The 18,399-nt window shown below is 29.0% G+C and overlaps 1 protein-coding gene across 4 annotated transcripts in view; it reads right to left on the bottom strand.

Annotated features, from left to right (window-relative positions):
• LOC118191747 (protein kinase C and casein kinase substrate in neurons protein 1-like) overlaps positions 1–18,399 on the bottom strand; it is a 148,111-nt gene that overhangs the window by 21,032 nt on the left and 108,680 nt on the right. For 3 of the 4 annotated variants that reach the window (XM_035362593.2, XM_035362591.2, XM_035362594.2), the window contains exons 5-7: positions 16,823–17,049; positions 13,347–13,467; positions 11,494–11,598 (exon numbers count right to left, since the gene is read on the bottom strand). In XM_035362593.2, the coding sequence (XP_035218484.1) occupies positions 11,494–11,598; positions 13,347–13,467; positions 16,823–17,049 (453 nt within the window). The remainder of the gene's footprint in view (positions 1–11,493; positions 11,599–13,346; positions 13,468–16,822; positions 17,050–18,399) is intronic. The other variant, XM_035362595.2, reaches the window with a different exon arrangement.

Below are 18,399 nucleotides of genomic sequence, written 5' to 3'. Positions count from 1 at the left end.
TACGAGATTTAAACTGATGATCTATAATCCGGAATCGCTGAAGTCCGGACGAGTCCGGATTAACGACTTTTGACTGTATTATTATTTTGTCTTTACTTTTTTTTTTCCCATTTTCATCAGTTTCCACCAGAATGCAAACTAGTTAATGTATTTAAACACACAGTTGTTGATTTCAAGAGAGCTTTTGGCTCTATTTCAAATACTGTTAACTGCACTTTATATAGTATTATTTTTTATAATGAGACGATAAGTCATGTGACTGTCTTTTCCAGCAGTTAACAGTTCTATACAGAGGATTCATATACTTGTATGGAAAGACCTCAGGAATTAAGCCATTGTGTACAGTCAGCAGTGTAAAAAGCTACCATATCCAAAATCTGTGCATGTCCATAGAAAATTGAAAAATTAAACTTTCATGTTACATCTGTATTTATAAAATAAATTCAATTACAGCATTTACATGTATCTTTTTTTTTTTTTCTTGTAACCCTTAATTCTGATTTCCACTGCATTTAAAAAACAGTTCAAGTTCACCAGCCATTGCTGAGCAATTAAATTTGTCGAGAACTGGAATATGCTTACATGTTGCAACAAGAGTTGATGAAAAAGGTCTTAAGATTCGAGGTTTGGAATTTAAATCTTTCTGAAGATTTGAGGAATAAAATGTCTCATTCTTAGAAAAACTAAAGTGTAACTTATAATCCAATTCACATCTAATGAATTATTTCAATGATTTAAGTTAGATTTGATCTCAGTATGTTGGTCCTTATGTTAAATGTGAAGTAAAAAAAAAAATTAACTTTTATGCAAAAGCAGTTTGTTTTAAAATAATTTTTCGTTCTTGTATAACAAATTCTTTGTACTGCACACTGTCCTGTGTTACTTATTTTTCCCTTCTAAATTACTACAAATGAGTTGAAAATATTGGAAAATATACTCACTTCATTTTACAATTTAGCGATTTATTCTTTGCTCATATGAAAATCTATTTTAATTACTGTATTCATCAAGACCAATACATATGCTTCCGATTTCAGTTCAGTTTTAGTAAAATCAAACAACAATTGTAAATGAAGGGATAAAAAAGAAACCAGAAGAAAATTCTTTGTTTTCAACTTGAAAGAAGAATATAAAAGTTGCATATTACAATAGTTTCAAATTTATACTTTCTTAGGACATGCACTTCTAAACACAGAGCAGAAGATTTATGTGTTGATATGTAAACATATTAATTAAAAAACTGCAAAATTCTTATAAATTTATTAAAAAAATTTCTTTCCATTCAAAAACCAATTTCAACATTTTTGAAATGATATAGATATGAATTTTCAACTTTTGGTAAATCCAGCTGGACTCTTGAACTTTTGTGAAATCTACTATGCCACTTCTACCGTCATGAAGTTTGGCCACTCCTGTCATATATCTTCCAGCTATACAACAGTCATGGAATGCACTACTGTGATAAGTCACTGCTTAAGAATTTACAGTGAGTGATTAAGGTCAGCATATACATAGCACGGCGGTCACTGCAACCTCATTTAAAAAATCCTGAAATCTACCATTAATAATTTCAAATTATTAAGAATACTAACATGAAATTGGTGAATTGGTGGTTTATTGGTGAAACAAAAGATATAAATGAGTAATATTTTACTTTTGGCTGAAGATGGAAACAATTCACGTTCTAGCTATGGCCGAGAATACTGCTGCGTAAATGACTGGAAATTGTGTCATAGTGGAATGATCTGATGGAATTTTATAGTTAAACATTATTTAATTTTTTATGACGAATTTCTTAGCGCATATTTTTATAGCTGGTAGAAGATTAGAGGTGGTAAATGCACCACATAAATTTAGATATGCAATGACATTTTAAATAATGCTAGCAGAGGCTGAGCGACATGCTGTCAGCAGGCAAGCAAAGAGGCGAAAGAGAGAGGGACTATGCAGTTAATAACTTTTTATACTAGATAGGTGGTACATAAGTACAGCTAATCTGTGGTTAAGTTTGGATTTTAGTTCCATTCTTTAAGCAGCGTTATGTAACATGGAAAGAACTCGAATTTGGGAGGACAGATGAATTTAGGGGGAAGAACATAAAATCTAGAATAGCTCATTTTTGAGGTCACCAATCGTTTCTCAAAGCAGCCATCATATTTTTTTTATATCCTACGTATTTTCCCCTTTACAGAAAGGTTGATAGAGAATGGTGGTAGAAAAAGCATTAGCATATCAGCGAAGCAAGAGAAGGTTTTTTTATCATACGAAGCACCAAGGACATAGCCTGAAGGTTTTCCTATGCTCCGTCATTGTTCATGAACTTTCTCGTATATAGATTATGAAGTAGTTAAACAGCTAATTTACAACTATTATGACAACAGTATATTCCTTAAATAAAACAAGTTGTTAGAATGTCTAATGAAATATGTAAAGTTCTTGACAAAAATAGTTCCACAAAGTCACAAAGTAAATACTGATTCAGAAGTCAAACAACAAAAATCAGCGTTAATTCACAAAATTTTCACAGGACTAGTATCGATGGTTTTACCGAACCATCATCTTCAGCTGCAAAACCGTGAAAATTTTGTGAATTAACGCTGATTTTTGTTGTTTGACTTCTGAATCAGTATTTATTCGGCGTGTTATTGTGTCTTAATCACAAAGTAAATGTTCAATACAAGTCTTTCAAATTTTTGCTGATGAAAATATTTCCATTATAATACAGGTTGAGTGCCTACTTTCATGTAGAAATATAATACTTAATTTATGATTAATTGAATCAGTTATTCTTATTGTGGATACACACATTTAATACAATACAAATTCAATAGAAAAACATAATAATATAATTCAATAGTGAATAATACTTTGACGATTAACTGGTATGTCCTCTCCAACAAAATCAGCATACCACCTTGGTTGGGAGATCTTAAGTACAATATATAAAAAAAACTCCTTTCCTGAGAAAAAGGTAATTGATTTTTGGGATTGTATAATTGCCAAAGTTTTTGTTTCAAAAATATTTCATATTAATTAATAAAATACAACAAGATACAAAATTCAGACTGAAATTTAAGACAAATAACTCATATAATCAAGTTAAAGTCTTTTAAATTTTTGCAAAATATAATTGAATATTGCACTACAATAAGAAGAAAGAAAGGAAAAATTATATACAAGACATAACAAAATACGATAGCTGTTTTAAAAAACCACTGGCGACCTTAAAATTAACTATTTTAGATTTTATGTTCTTCTCCCTAAATTCTCCCGTTTTCCCAAATTCGAGATCTTTCCATGTTACATAACACTGCTTGAAAAATGGAACCCAAAATTAACCAATCACAGATTAGCTGTACTTATGCACCAATCTAGTATAAATAGCTATTAACTGCGTAGTCCCTCTGTCTTTGGCCTCTTCGCCTGCCTGCTGAAAGCGTGTCGCTCAGCCTCCGCTAGCTATTCGCCATTATTTAAAATATAATTGCATATCTAAATTTATGGGGCACATTTAACATCCTTAATCTTCTATCAATTATAAAGATATGTGCTAAGAAATTCGTCATCCAAAAATAAATGATGTTAAACTATCAAGCTGGTCCTGCTTCTAAAACTCCAGCGGATCATTCCACTATGATGTGATTTCCAATCATCTATGCAGCAGTATTTTTGGCGAAGACTAGAACGTCAATTATATATTTTATATATATATTATTAACAATTCATTTAACTTTCACTATATCATTTCTCACAGCTTCCCACCTTTTTGGTCTCTCAGTATTTACATACACACACACACACACCAAAAAAAATAAATAAATAAATAAATAAATAAATAAAAAATTAAATCTGCTTTCAGTTAAACCTTTCAGTATAAGATTATTAACAGGTGCTGTAGATATGAAATTTCTGGGATGGGAAGAATTTTTCATAATATAATATGTAAAGAATTTTGGAAAACTGTTTAGTTATTCAACAAATTATCTCTAGAATCTTTCTTTCAGGATATTAAGAGGGATTTTATGCCTCAAAAGCTTTGCATGCACTTTTATTTAATATGAATATACAATACAAAGTCCGAAATCTCGACTGGTCGGGACTTCGGCTATTCCGGATTTGGGATTTTTCCGGATAATAGTTCATCAATTTAAATCTGGTAAGATGGCATGCACAAATTATACAATTAAAAATATGAAATCGTAATTTATGAAATAAAAAACAATTATGATCTAAAGGGTATCAAAATTTACAAAAAAAAAAAAAAAAAAAAAAAAGCTTAATGTTTATTTGTTTACTTTATTAAAAAATTTTTTCAATGCAAGTTGTTTAAAATGCTTCCACAAAAAATTCCGAAAGTTCCTTTTTCTTTTTTCTTGTGTCATATACAGTGGACTTTGCAATGCCATACTCCTTGCATAATTTTGAGACGGATATGGCTTTATCCATTTTTTGCAGCAATTCCACTTTTTGTTTAATGGACATCGAAACATGGTTTCGCTTTGTAGATCCTTAGGCAACTCAAATTTTTCTCAATTCTTTCCTGAATTGGAAACACTTTTTGACATAATGGGAAGTTCAAGCTTAGTTTTTATAAAATTGCGGTAATAATAACAGTCAGCAAAAAATAATAAGCTGGATCAAATTAGAAGACCAGGGAGCAGCACAGTCTGCTACATTAATTAAAATGCCTTAGAATCAGTAAAGATAATTTTAGCCTAGCTTAATAGCTTCCGTTATACATTATTGGCCGGGTATCACAAGATTGGCGATGAAAGCCAAGTTGTTTCACTAAATTTTGTCTTTCTCTCATTGCACACTGAATTAAGCCTGAATTGTATTAGTTATTTACTATAACTACATTTATTTCTTGCACATGCTTCAAACTAATCCGAGCCCTGAATAAATAAACTCCCACATATACTTAAGGCTTTATCTAAAGCCGACGCTTCATACCGCCAGTCTCTACGGGTCCTAAATTCTGCTACAAAGCGCTTTCCTAAATTCTAAATTTTCACCGTGCCTAAACTTTGGATCCCAGTGCTTTCCCTAAATCATAAAAACTTCTCATCCCTTAATTTTGCCGCTTGGTGCTTCCCTAAATTCAAAAAATTTAGTCTTCCCTAAATTGTGCCACAGCTTCTGGGTTTATGGTGAATAAAACAACAGTTTTTCTTAATTAAAATAGCACTGAATGTAATCTGTTGGCCTATGAGTTTCATTAACAAATTCTATTTTTAGCATATGAAAAGAAATTTGTTGAATTTTTCTTTGTCAACATTTCTTACAGCATTTAAAAATTTATAATCATTGCCAAGCATAATGTTAGCATAAAAGGCTGCCATACTTTTGTTATTCAATTACTAATATAAAAAAAAGTTTAGACATCACAGCATGAGTCATTACTGAAGCTGTCACATATTGATAAACATGCGGTGATGAAAGCAAAATATAATAAATAATGACTCGCTAGGTCGGCGTCAGATATATAAAATAGGTGAATGTTTCGGTTTGAGATGTATGTCAAGTACATACTCAGCTATGGAGCCAAATTATTAATCACACAAATTTATGCTTACATGATTGTTTTTTCATAACGAGGTATTTTATTTAGTGCCTAAGTGAAATTAAGAATCAGAATTCTTAAGTGAAAATCTCTACACATTTTATTATGGAAGGAAAAATCAAATGTGCATGTGTAAAGTATTCACAAAAAAAAAAAAAAAAAAGTTTGTGGTTTTTGAGGTCCAGATTTTAGATCATTCTGGATAAAGGACGTCCAGATTTCGGACTTTGTACTGTATAACATTTTACAGTCTCTGCAGCAAACAGGCTATTGGTGTTCAAGAGTGTTCTACATATACTCAACGAGTGTGCTGACCGCTACACGACAAAGGCATGCTAAGAAGACAGGAGAAATACCTTATACACTTCTCCTTTTAAAGGGCGACTGGAGATTAAGGTATCCAATCGCCAAATTTTGGTGGTGGAAATCATCATCCACAACCCTTTTTAGTTTGTGTACCACTTGTAAAGACATTAGGTTATTTTGATGCGGAAGATGTGAAAAATGAGCAATGCCCTCACCGGACTCGAACCACAGACCTCTCAAATATGCACCGAGTGTGCTGACCACTACACCACGAAGATATGCTAAGATGGTGGGAAAAATATCTTATGCATTCTATCATAATATCATCCATGTAATTAAATGAACTTTCAAAAATGGATTCAATAAAGCACGATAGAACATGTTTAATTACTTTTGTAAATAGTGGGCATTTCTGTTTTCCATCTTTTTTTAGCATAAGACTTCAGCCCAAAACTCCTCATCATCATTTTTTCTGTTTCTGTATACGAAAAACCACAAAAATACTTTTATACCTGAGAAATGTCTTGTCTGAACAAACTGAACTTTATAATCTAAAGTTTTAAATTTAATCTCTGAATCATATATTTTATCTTTAAAAAAAAGAAAGAAAGAAAGAAAAATAATAAGTCAACATTATTAATAAATCGTGAAATTGTGGATTTTATAAAGTAAAAAATACGGAATTCTTGTTATATTCAGATCACGGTCACCTCTAACAGTATTACATTTTGATTGCAAACACTATGAATAAATTTCCTTTTTAAAAAATTTGTATAACTTTTTACTTTTCATGAATATACTAAAATTATGGTCTTTTTCATTTTAAACGTGTTGGTATTTTTTAATTTTTCATGAATATACTAAAATTATAGCTATTGGCCAGTTTGACTATTCTTCGTCCCTATATAACTGAAAGCTAGCACAATTTAATGTATCAGTATCTTGATGGTACTTGTTTGGGCTTTCTTTTTATTTTCATGCCATATGTTATTCAACATCTGGTTGGTTAGAATTGAAGTGGGGTTGCCCGCCCCCAAAGTGGTATTAATCCTAAACAAGTTTCATGGTCTTTTGTTTGTCTAAATGCTTCAGTAAGTTCTTCACCTTGTTCTGTGTCACTGTCAGTGTTCTTCATTTTGTTTGCAATTCTTGAGGCTTCTGATTCCTTTTTCTAATTAATTTTTTCTTTATTAATCATCTCATTTAGAGCTGTGGTAAGGAAATATCTATCTAAAGAAGAAATGGTATGAATTGATGGAAAGTCTGCTTTGGAAATTAGTTCTCATGAAGAATCAAACACAGAAATTTATTCTGTTTCATCTGATGAGAACTGTGTTATTCCAACTATACCAAGAGTATCCAATTCACCAAAAAGCAGTTATATTGTTTCTTCTAAAGAAATTTCTAAAACATTTCACCATCCAATTCCAAGAAGTTCTTTCATAATATCCATACTGAATAGATGCCAAAAATAAAATTCTTATTAAAGTTGCAGAGGTCAAGGATTTAGCTACAATGAGAATTTAGTTGAGGGCAAGGAAGCAATTTGTCATTCAAATATACGAGAAAAATGTAAAGCAAGCCACAGTCCATTAAGAAAATGAAGACAAATTAGATGTTTTGAAAATGAAGACAAATTAGATGTTTTGAAAATGAAGAAAACAAATTAGAATAACGATGAAATAAGTAAATGATCATAAAATGTGGAAGGGGGATATTTCAGCAAATTTGCTTAAAACTTCCTCTTCAAAATGTTTGAGAAACAGGTAGGCTAACTGCTTTAGCTAAGAGAAAAATAATTAATGGGAACACATTTTGTCTCCCTAAAGGACTTTCTGAAAGAAAAGATTTTTGGAAATAATGTGTGCTATGACTTGAAGTCAATTAGATTACAAAGATAGCAAATTGATCCATTTGCTCTTGCTTCAGAAGGAATATCGTTACTGAGAATTATTTTATTCTATTATAACCAGGTGAAAATATTACACATGATGAACAATTGCTCCCTACAAAGATGAGATATCTCTTTGTTCAGTAGAGGTAACAAAAACTCGATAACTCATAAAATTTTGGCTTTTAGCTGATGTAAAAGCAATGCAAATGGATATCCTTATTCACAAAAAGATAAAAGTAGACCAGTTGAAAAAACTTAGAGGAACATGCCATTTATTGGTTGATACAGTCCTTTAATTAAACTGGATGAAATGTTACAATGGACAATTTCTACACTTTCCTGAATTTAGTAAATCTGGAAGCTGCATCAAATGTGAAAACACTTGTGAATTTTTACAACATAACCAAATATGAAATAGATGTTTTGGATGAAATAGCCCAAAAATATTCCATGAAGTCTTCAAACCAAGGTTGACCAGTATATGCATTTTTTAATATTCTTGATTTACCTATGAAATTGATGGATGATCTATTAAGAGATTACCGGCAATGCAAGCATTAGATAGATTTTATTTTAGATGCGAACTATGGGTAAATTATATTTCTTTAAAAATGAACTTTCTCACTCCCATGAGAAGCATAAGATGTTACTTTTGCAAATAATCATAAATGATATAAAATTATCATTCAACATACTGAATAGATGCCAAAAATAAAATTCTTATTAAAGTTGCAGAGGTCAAGGATTTAGCTACAATGAGAATTTAGTTGAGGGCAAGGAAGCAATTTGTCATTCAAATATACGAGAAAAATGTAAAGCAAGCCACAGTCCATTAAGAAAATGAAGACAAATTAGATGTTTTGAAAATGAAGACAAATTAGATGTTTTGAAAATGAAGAAAACAAATTAGAATAACGATGATTTTAACAATTGTAGAAAAAATAAAATGAAAATGTTTTGCATGATGCAATAAAAATGTGTGTGGGCCTTGCATAGGCAGAATTACTAAATCAATCATCAATATAAACTGCAAAAGCAAATACTCTAAGTAAATTATTTTATTTTCAATATTCTCTATACTCATATTTTAATTAAAAAAAAAACAAAAATATTTATTCTATTAATACTTAGAAAAAAAATTGAGCAGTATATAAAACTAATAATTTATATTGTAAGACAAATTGTTGCCATGAAATTCTGTAAAATAAAAAATTAAATTTGTTGAATTTTTTTAACCCTACAACAAAAATTAATTTCAGAAACTAAATTATAACACATATTATTTAAAAAAATAAAAAAATTATGAATTCCCCCCAATTAACTAAGTTGTCGTCAAATCGTAATTAAAGATAATCTGAAAATGCCATAATGCGATAGTTGAATGAATTTTCAATAATGAAGATAATAATAAAAATTATGAGGATAACAAGATTGAAGACCTAGGAAGCCAAAAACATAACAAGTAGTCATTTTCATACTTCTGAATTTTGCTTCTATATCAGTAAAGGAATTGTACAGGGCCGACAAAACAACACATGAAAAACATTTGAAGAAAACATATGACTTTCATAGAAGGGATAAAACTGATTTATTACACATTTATGATTAAACATTTATTGTTGCATTAGTACTTGTGAGCATTATCACTCCAATGAGTAAGAACAACTGGAATTCACAAAGACTGACAATGTTGTAGCAGCATAGTTTGTCCTCAGCTGACTCTTCAAGAAAGAACAATTTTAATAGCTTAGAAAAGTTGATCTAAAATACTTTACCACAATGGAAATTCCAACTTTTTATACTATACTGGTTTATTACAAGATTTATCTATATATAGGAATTAGTTTTTAAAATAAAAGCAACCGCTTTAAATAACAGATAGTAATACAGAACATATTAAAAAATATTGCTATGAAATGAAATATATAATATAGAAATAAAAATAAAACTCCAAGATAGAAATGTAATTTAAAAGTTAGATCAACTAAGAGGGGAACATAAATTAACACAATGCAAAATAATAAATGTAATTTTTAAAGAAAATTTTATTTCTCTTCCTACAAATATAATGTGCTTGTTTTTTATCTAAACAGTTCAGACTGACTATTTGTTAAACCTTTACTAAAATTTCAATTTAGGCTCAATTTCAAGCAAAACACAATAATTAAGCTCAAAACTGTTTTTTCTTAAATTTAGCTGTTAATTGGTCTTTTAATGCAGTCTGATTAGCACAGTCCAAGTTTGACTAGCGCAGTTAAAAATCAGACTGATTTTCTTGCTGATGCTTAACAGATTTTTTCCCCTATTAACTCGATAGACAAAACTTCTTGGTTATTACACTTTATCCTTCTTGATTAACAACTTCTTAGAAATTCGGTTTACAGTTGTTCAGCTGACAATTATTAAAATACAAAAAGAGAAGGATAGGATCTAATTTGTAAAAAAGCTCTGATGGATGAAATTCCAGTTTCATTAAAAATGATTAAATACTTGAACCCAGTTCCAGTGTACTCCTATGGCAATTATCCCAGCCAATTTATCCAGCTTTAAAAGCATAATTAAAATTTAGCATTAGCATTTAAAATTCTATGGAACAATACAATCATATAATAAACATGACACTGACATCACTGAATCAGATGAAGAATAAAACTGATGCAAAGTCTCATGCAGAAACATGTCCTCTAGTAACGACTGTCAATATACCCAGACTTGTCAGCAGTTATGGAATCTTGTGTATCATTTCTCTAAATGTTGTTACAGCAAAAAAGAACATATTTTGAAACCAAAACTAATTATAAATTGTTTTAGTGCAACGATGAATGAAAACAGATACCCAAGCAGTACTTTCAAATGAAAACAATACTGCTAAAAAATTAGACTGGGAAGCATTCATAGCTGAATTTATGATGAAAAAAAAATTACGACAACTTTATTTTAAATGATATTGGAAAAATTATAATTTTTAAATGTATATAATATTCATATACTAATTATTTTTATTAATGTTTATAATGCGTTATTCGACAAACAAAACAACCTTTTATTTCAAGTTTGTCAAAATATGTATTACAATGTTTTCCTCATTTTCAGATTATACCTAGGCATGTGGCATTATACCCATAATATTATTACATTGAAATAAAATATTTGTTTTAAAATGTTTGAAATATTTTTTAAAACATTGAATTTCAAGTGGAAAGGCAAACAGGAATGTGAAATTTGAAAGTATTGATTTAGATAACAATTAAAGGGACAATGATTGTTACTGACAGTTGACTTAGCATTATAATCAAATTCAGTTTTATGGATAAAATAATAAGTCTTTCCGAGTACACTGCACCACAGCATTTCTCAGAAATGGCAATGAAAATCTGATTCAGAGGAAAGCCAATTAAAAAGAAACTGGATAAGAGGGAATATGTGGTACACATAAAATAGTATAGAGATTTAAAATTAAAAATTGGAATTAATTGCAATAAATATCCAAGAAACTGAATTACAGTACAATCATAAAACCTTCAATAACTCATAACATAATTCAAAAAGGAATGAGCAAAGAATAAGCAGTCAGGAAAAACAAAGCTAGAATTTAAACAAAAAAAAAAAAAAAAAATGTTAGTGTGAAGAGAATAAAGTTCACAGCAACAGAGAGTTAATGCAAGAGCAGATCTGCAAGCCATGAAGTAAGAGTAGACAGCTAAAAGAAAAACAGTAAAATAATTATTACAGGCAAATCTTCTCCAATTTTTTGTTGGTTCACCAAGAGTATTCCACTTTCAGGCACAGCTCCCTTTTTAAGTTTGCCAATATCACGGAATTCTTCACAATACTCCTGAGACAAAGCAAACAGCACATTTCACAATAAAACAAAAAAATCAGCAGCAAAACACAGCAAAAACATATATTTAATTTTATTTCTCAAAACAAATATTATTATTAGCAAAGAATAGCAAAAGTAGGTTTTACGTTAAAACATAACAACACATGTATGCAGGAGCAACATAATTAAAAAATTATTAATTAAAGCATTGCTAAATGAACTCGATCAGCTACAACCACATTCACATTATAACATTATGCAGCATATCAACATGTTTCACATAAAAAACATTAAAGCTAGAACAGAGGTATATCTGTCGATGACTATTAAATATATAGTAAATATATCTACATCTACATTAAAGTAAGCGATTTGAGGGGATAGAATACACAGGAAAACCTGGAAATGATTTTTTTTCATAAATAATCATGTAACTATATAAAAATTTACCTTAGCTCAAAAGAAATTAAACACAAAATGCTTTTTTTAATGTGAGGATTTATGTATTCTTATAATGACAAATAAGCCAAAAATTTTATTATTTTCTCCTGTGAATATGGCAATATTTCTTACTTACACTTTTATGAACTTGTTAAGCTTTCAAACAGTGTTCTTTTCAACCCTTAAATCTTAAACATATACAAATGGAAAACATATACAAATGATGGATCACAACATTTAAAAAACTTTAATAAAAGCATCATATTCCATATGATTCAGTGAAATCAGCTACATAGTTTCACAAAAATACACTCATCAGAACAGAGAATTTTACTAATATTAATTGCTGAAGTTAGCAACAAATTCCTAAAATGATTATCTATACTGAAAGTTTAAATTCTGGTGTTTGTCACTATACTATGAAATTTCTTGATCTGTTTGCTAAACTAAAATTTACCTTGCTTAGATTACTGCATCTAAGCCATATAAAAACACTGAAGCAATTTTGAAAATACTTGAAAGTAATTTTTAAAAAAATAATTAATTAATAAATTAATAATTATTTGGAAATATATACTGATATAAAATAACATTATAATATTTTTATTATTTCATTAAAAGCAAATAATCTGACACTATGAAAGCATTTCTTAGGTACATTTATTTTTTGAAGAAAACTAGAACTTTTTTCCATCCTTAATTTAAAAAATATTGCAAAATATAAAATTCTTTAGATTTACAGCTTTTTAAATTTTCCTTTCCTTCCTGCAATTGTAACACCAAGCATTTGAATAGCTAAAATTTTATACACTGATCACAGTAATTTAAAGTAAAAATTTATTTAATACATGCTGTTGCTGTTTAATAAAACTACTAATTTTGTCACTTCCATAGTGCTTCATCATTTTTATACATTATATAACAAGTATTAAAATTATATTTTAGAAACTATTTATAACTTGGAACCAAATTTAGAAAGGAATTAAATACAATATAAATTAACTTTATAAAGAGAACTTTTGTGGTGAAAACTTGGAATTTTGCTTGATAGTAGTGATTATTACAGTGAAATACATATAATTCATACTTTTTTAATCATTTTTCTTTTATTAACAAAAGTTAACAGAATTCTGAAGGAAAAAAAATCACATCAAACATCAAATGAACATGAAATTAAACAAACTATATGTTTTACATTTAATTCATAAGAATTGAATTTATACATATAAGTGAAAATAACTTAAATCAAATAAGAACAGTTAAAAATTTCATATTTAATACTAAAAAAGCTGCATATTTATAACTAATAGTATAATTACTTCAAATTGTGGCCAATTCATTGCCATGCCAACACCATGATTGTTGGACCACCATTTTAAATCTTTTTTTGCATCAGCATTTTGTATGCTATGCCTGTACTCTTCATAAATCTGCGGAAGCCTTTAAAATATTTAATTTGAAATTTAATTAAAATGATAATACAACATAATGTATACAAATTAAAAATTTTCTTAAGTATATATATATATATATATATATATATATATAGACTTTAGACTATTAATTAAACTTAGCTGTACATTTGAGCTCTGTTTCAGAAAAAAAAACGATAGCATAATATATTCACAGTTGACTGATGTTCATAGTTCAATGATTTTTTTCAAAACACAGTTTTGCAGAAGCCAATACAGCTAAAACATTGTGCAATTTATTTCATGTGAAATTTACAAGATTTGACATTTAGATATATGAGATGAACAAAAGTATTCTAAAATTTCAGCATTTACAAATGCAAACTGATTCAGTGCATTTTTAATTTGATTATATAATATTTCAAATGGCATTAAATTTATAACTTTTTTAACTCAGCTATAATATCATTACCATTTAAAACTTTGCAGATTAAAAAAAAAAAAAAAAAAAAAAAAAAAACCTTTGACGAGAAGCATGAAAAGTAACACCTCCTGCAGATATGTCACATACTTTTTCTTTTTTAAAATACCAGAAAATAAGTTACCAACCACAAAACAGATCAGATCAGATGTCTCCTGTTTATAATTTATCATAAACTATTTATTAAAACTGCAGATATTAACTCTGTTTTAATTTAAATATTAAACTTAAGAAATGATATTTTATGACTAAATAAATAATTTCTATACAGGGAGATACATGAACATAAGCAGGTTAAATTAAAAAAAATTAGAGATAAAAATAAAATTTGTTATTTGTAGTTTAAAATTTATTTGTAATCTTTTTTATTTATTTATTTATTTATTTTAATATAACAGATGTTATCAATGCTGCCATTACTTCAGACAAACTTTTCACTAGTTAGAGTAAATCTTAGACTCCTATCAGAGGTATGCAGATAATCAACTTAAATATATAATTAAGAGGTAATTTGTTACCTTTTTACTAATTAACTCAGTAAGAAATGCTTAATGCCATATATCTTAATGAATGCTTAGTGCTATATATATCTGGAAGCAGAGAGATTATAATATTATACTATTCAGTAAGTAGTTTTTAGCTGGCAGAAGCAGGACCTAAGTAATATACTAAAGTAAACAGTCAGTTCAACTGAACTTTGCATTTTCTGACATTGCATGTAAACAGTTTTCTGGTCTTAACTGGAAAAAAATCTATTGGAAAAATACATTATCAGTTAGGGAGAAAGTAAATTTATGAAACTCAAATGTCAGTGGAAGAAAACAGATTGATATTAACAATGAACGTGGACTTCTGTACACTACTGTGAATTCTGTATTGTTAACTCTCTTCTAAAAAATATAAATAAAAAAATAAATAAATTGAACGGTTTTAAGATAGGGAAGACTTACAGGCCAAACAGATTTTGAAAATCTAAATACACAGAACCTGAACATCTGCTTCTCAAATCACTGAAACCTGTATGATCTGAAAATGGGCAAGTTAACAGAAGAGAAAATTTGAAGACAGTATAAATGGCAAAAAGGATCAACTTCATATGCTTTTCTTTTAGTGATTATGAACTAGTTTTAGTGATCATTATTGAGAATTAAGATGCAAGGCATTTATTCATTATGCTTGAAACTGGTTTTTTGATACAATATAATCATATAAAATTCTTCTTCACCAAAGAGTAAAATGTGCAGGCAGAAAATAGTCAAGACGAAATATTTCTAACTTAGTTGCAGAAAACTCTGAAGAATCTGAAAAGGAAACATGAGACTTGGAAGAGTTCCCAGCTGTGAGCTTTAGATGGTTTGCATGAATCCTTTGTTAAAATCTTTGTTTAATCTTGAATATATACAACAATATGAATCTTGAAATATAGACAATATACAGTACAAAGTCCGTAATTCGGACTTGTTGGAACTTCGGCGTTTCCGGATTAGGGTTTTTTCTGCATTATAGATCATCAATTTAAATCTTAAAATATGAAACTGTAATTTATAAAATAAAGAGCAATTATGATATAAAAGGTATCAAAATTTACAAAAAAAAAAAAAAAAAAAAAAAAAAAAAAAAAAAACTTAATATTTATTTGTTTACTTTATTAAACATTTCTTTCAATGTAAGTTGTTTAAATTGCTTTGTTTTTTGTGCTAATACTTTCTCTTTAATTCTATAAACAGACATAATTTCTTGTTCAGTTACAAAGTTCCACTGTTCAAGTCCTGTAATTGCTGTGTTGAGAATACCTACTAACTTGTCAATCAATTTTTTTTTTCTTTTCAATAACCTCTGTGTCACTATCGGAAGCGGTATTTTCTGGATCTAGAACCATACTACAGATTTCGCCATCCATTAATTGATTATTGATTGGGGCATTGTCGTTTCAATGAAAAACTTCTGTTATATCATTTTCATTTATTACCGTTTCTCCACATTTCTTTACAAAATCCAATAACTGGAAAATTTCACCTTTAGTTTGCGATGTTCGAAAACCTTCAAATTCGCGGCTATCATCTTCATCGTCCTCACCATGAAATATGGTAGCTGGCCATAAATTATGCCAAGCATTTTTTAACATATTTGGAGACACATTCTCCCAATGCGCATGCGTAAAGCATACAAAAAAAAGTTTGTTACTTTGAGGTCCGGATTATAGATCATTCCGGATAATGGACATCCAGATTACGGACTTTGTACTGTATACTATGGCAATACTGGCAAAATGAATACATAAATATGATAAAAAATTAATATAATATATACTTGAATAGCACTGCAACTGGCGATTTTCTGGAAGATTTTGGGAAAACACACTGTCAAAGCCGTACAAAAGAATTTTGCTAAAGTCTATGCTGTGCTATATGCATATGACTTTGACAGTTAGGCCAAGTTAGTTGCTAATCACCTACAAGATTTAAAGGTTCAAAGAAAGTTAAATTAATTTAGAGATTATTCTTTCATGCACTAAAGTGAACTGTTTAACATCCACATTCTCCTTATGGTATTTAATGTTACTTATCATGTTGGGTATTGCTAATTTTTATAATATATTGTCAATTTCTTCCTGCTTATGTGGAGCAATTATTCAAAGACAGATAAAAAAAAACCATAGCTTGCAACAATACATATAAATACATTACAGAAATCAGTTAAAATAAAATTTTCCTGCATTAGAAATCTCAACAGGAAGATTCATCATACAACAGAAATAATACACTTGGCATAACAGAATTTATCAGAAAGATGCGAGATCAAATAATATTTATTTTGAGAATTTTTTAACCATCTTACAAACAATTGGATAAATTTAAATGAATTTCAGTACATTAAGATAAAAGATTAAAGGCAAACTTACTCAGCATCTGTTGAAATATTTAAACATCCATGAATGCTAAAAAGCATTTCTTTAAAAAAGTCTAAACGTTTCTCTTCAAACTCTTGGCACTTGTCAAAAACAACAGTCATGTCCTCCATATATTTAGCATTATAATCATTTATTTCTTGCAATGCTTGCTCATACCTTTCTTTTGCTCTTTGTGCTTCAAGTTTACATTTACTGACACGATCCTGTAATTTTGTGACCTAAAAACATTTTATAGAATATAAAAATGATTAAAAACTAAGTAAAACAGAAAGGGAAAAAATTTATTACATTCTAGAAAGAAAATAAACCATACAGGGTTATGGTCTTGTAAATATTTGACTTAACCACACAATTTAAGGTATAATGACTAAACTTACGAGGCATATAGAAGCTGGCCATTTATTAAATTCACTGGTTAATAAACTCAGCCACTTATTATGTTCAGATTTCCAGGAACCAAAACAAATATATACTAATCAATAGGAAAAACTGCCATTTATTAAACTCATCTCCATTCTTATTAAACTCAGATTGGTAAAAGACTTAAGTCTTCAGTGCCTGAATATCTTACACGCATTTATCAAAGTTCTTTCTTAGTTCATATATCTAATGTATTGTGAACCATGGCTTTGTTGTTCAGGTATGAATTGCTTCAATTAAATGGGTTTGACTAAATTTTCCTACCCTCCAGTGCTCAGTATATGTGAGACGCTGTTTTCAGATTCTTTGTCCACAATGGATTTTTACAGCGGCAGAATTTCCTCATCTTAATGTTAACAAAAACAATCCTACACAATCAAGGCATTGTAAATGAGTGAAGGTTCCCTCTCAAATACTAGCTGAAAGAAGGTGGAATTTCAACTTCTGAATCCCATCATTTAAGATTTCTACATTAAAAATTTTCTCTTTGATACAGACAAACTATGTTCAAAAAGAGTTATAAGAAATTCATGAAAGGCTTTTAAGTATTACTATATAAAGTAAAAGTCTTTAAATGGAAAGGGAGTTGTAACTGTAGGCTGAAGAAAAGGCACGGAAAGCATTAGTTGTCCTTAAAATTATGAAGTAGCAGATCAATTTGATAGACAAAATGAAGTCTTTGTTGCATAGAAATGCAAGTCTTGAAACATAAATCATTAAAAGAAGCATTTTTAAAATTTGTTATACAGTTAATTTGTAACATGTTGAAAATGCCAAACAGAAAGACTTAAGCCTGAAAGAAAAGGATAAATTGTTAAACAATTTTAATATTCTCAATAATTGCAACCAGAGATAAACTATATCCAAATTGAGAATTTACCAAGCAGCATTGTGTAGTTTTACTTAAACAAGGATTTATAATTAATGGAGAGCTTAAAAAAATTGAGACTTTGAAATTGCTTTTTTAGAATGGTTTCAAGCTTTAAAGTTAAAAAAAGTTTCTGTTTCTACAGATTTTACACTAATTCGCTAAAAAAGAATTTTATATCAAGTAATATACGGTTGAAGCAATAAGATGGAGAAAGGCAATAAGATGGAGAAAGAAAAATCAAACACTGTTCATCAAAAATTGCATGTTGAGAAAGAAT

Source organism: Stegodyphus dumicola, chromosome 2, assembly GCF_044657685.1.
Source record: "Stegodyphus dumicola isolate Sdum_Otavi_A_Nest chromosome 2, ASM4465768v1".
NCBI lineage: Eukaryota > Metazoa > Arthropoda > Arachnida > Araneae > Eresidae > Stegodyphus > Stegodyphus dumicola.
The sequence above is the reverse complement of the archived record's forward strand: the minus strand, read 5'-3'. Positions and strand labels throughout refer to the sequence as shown.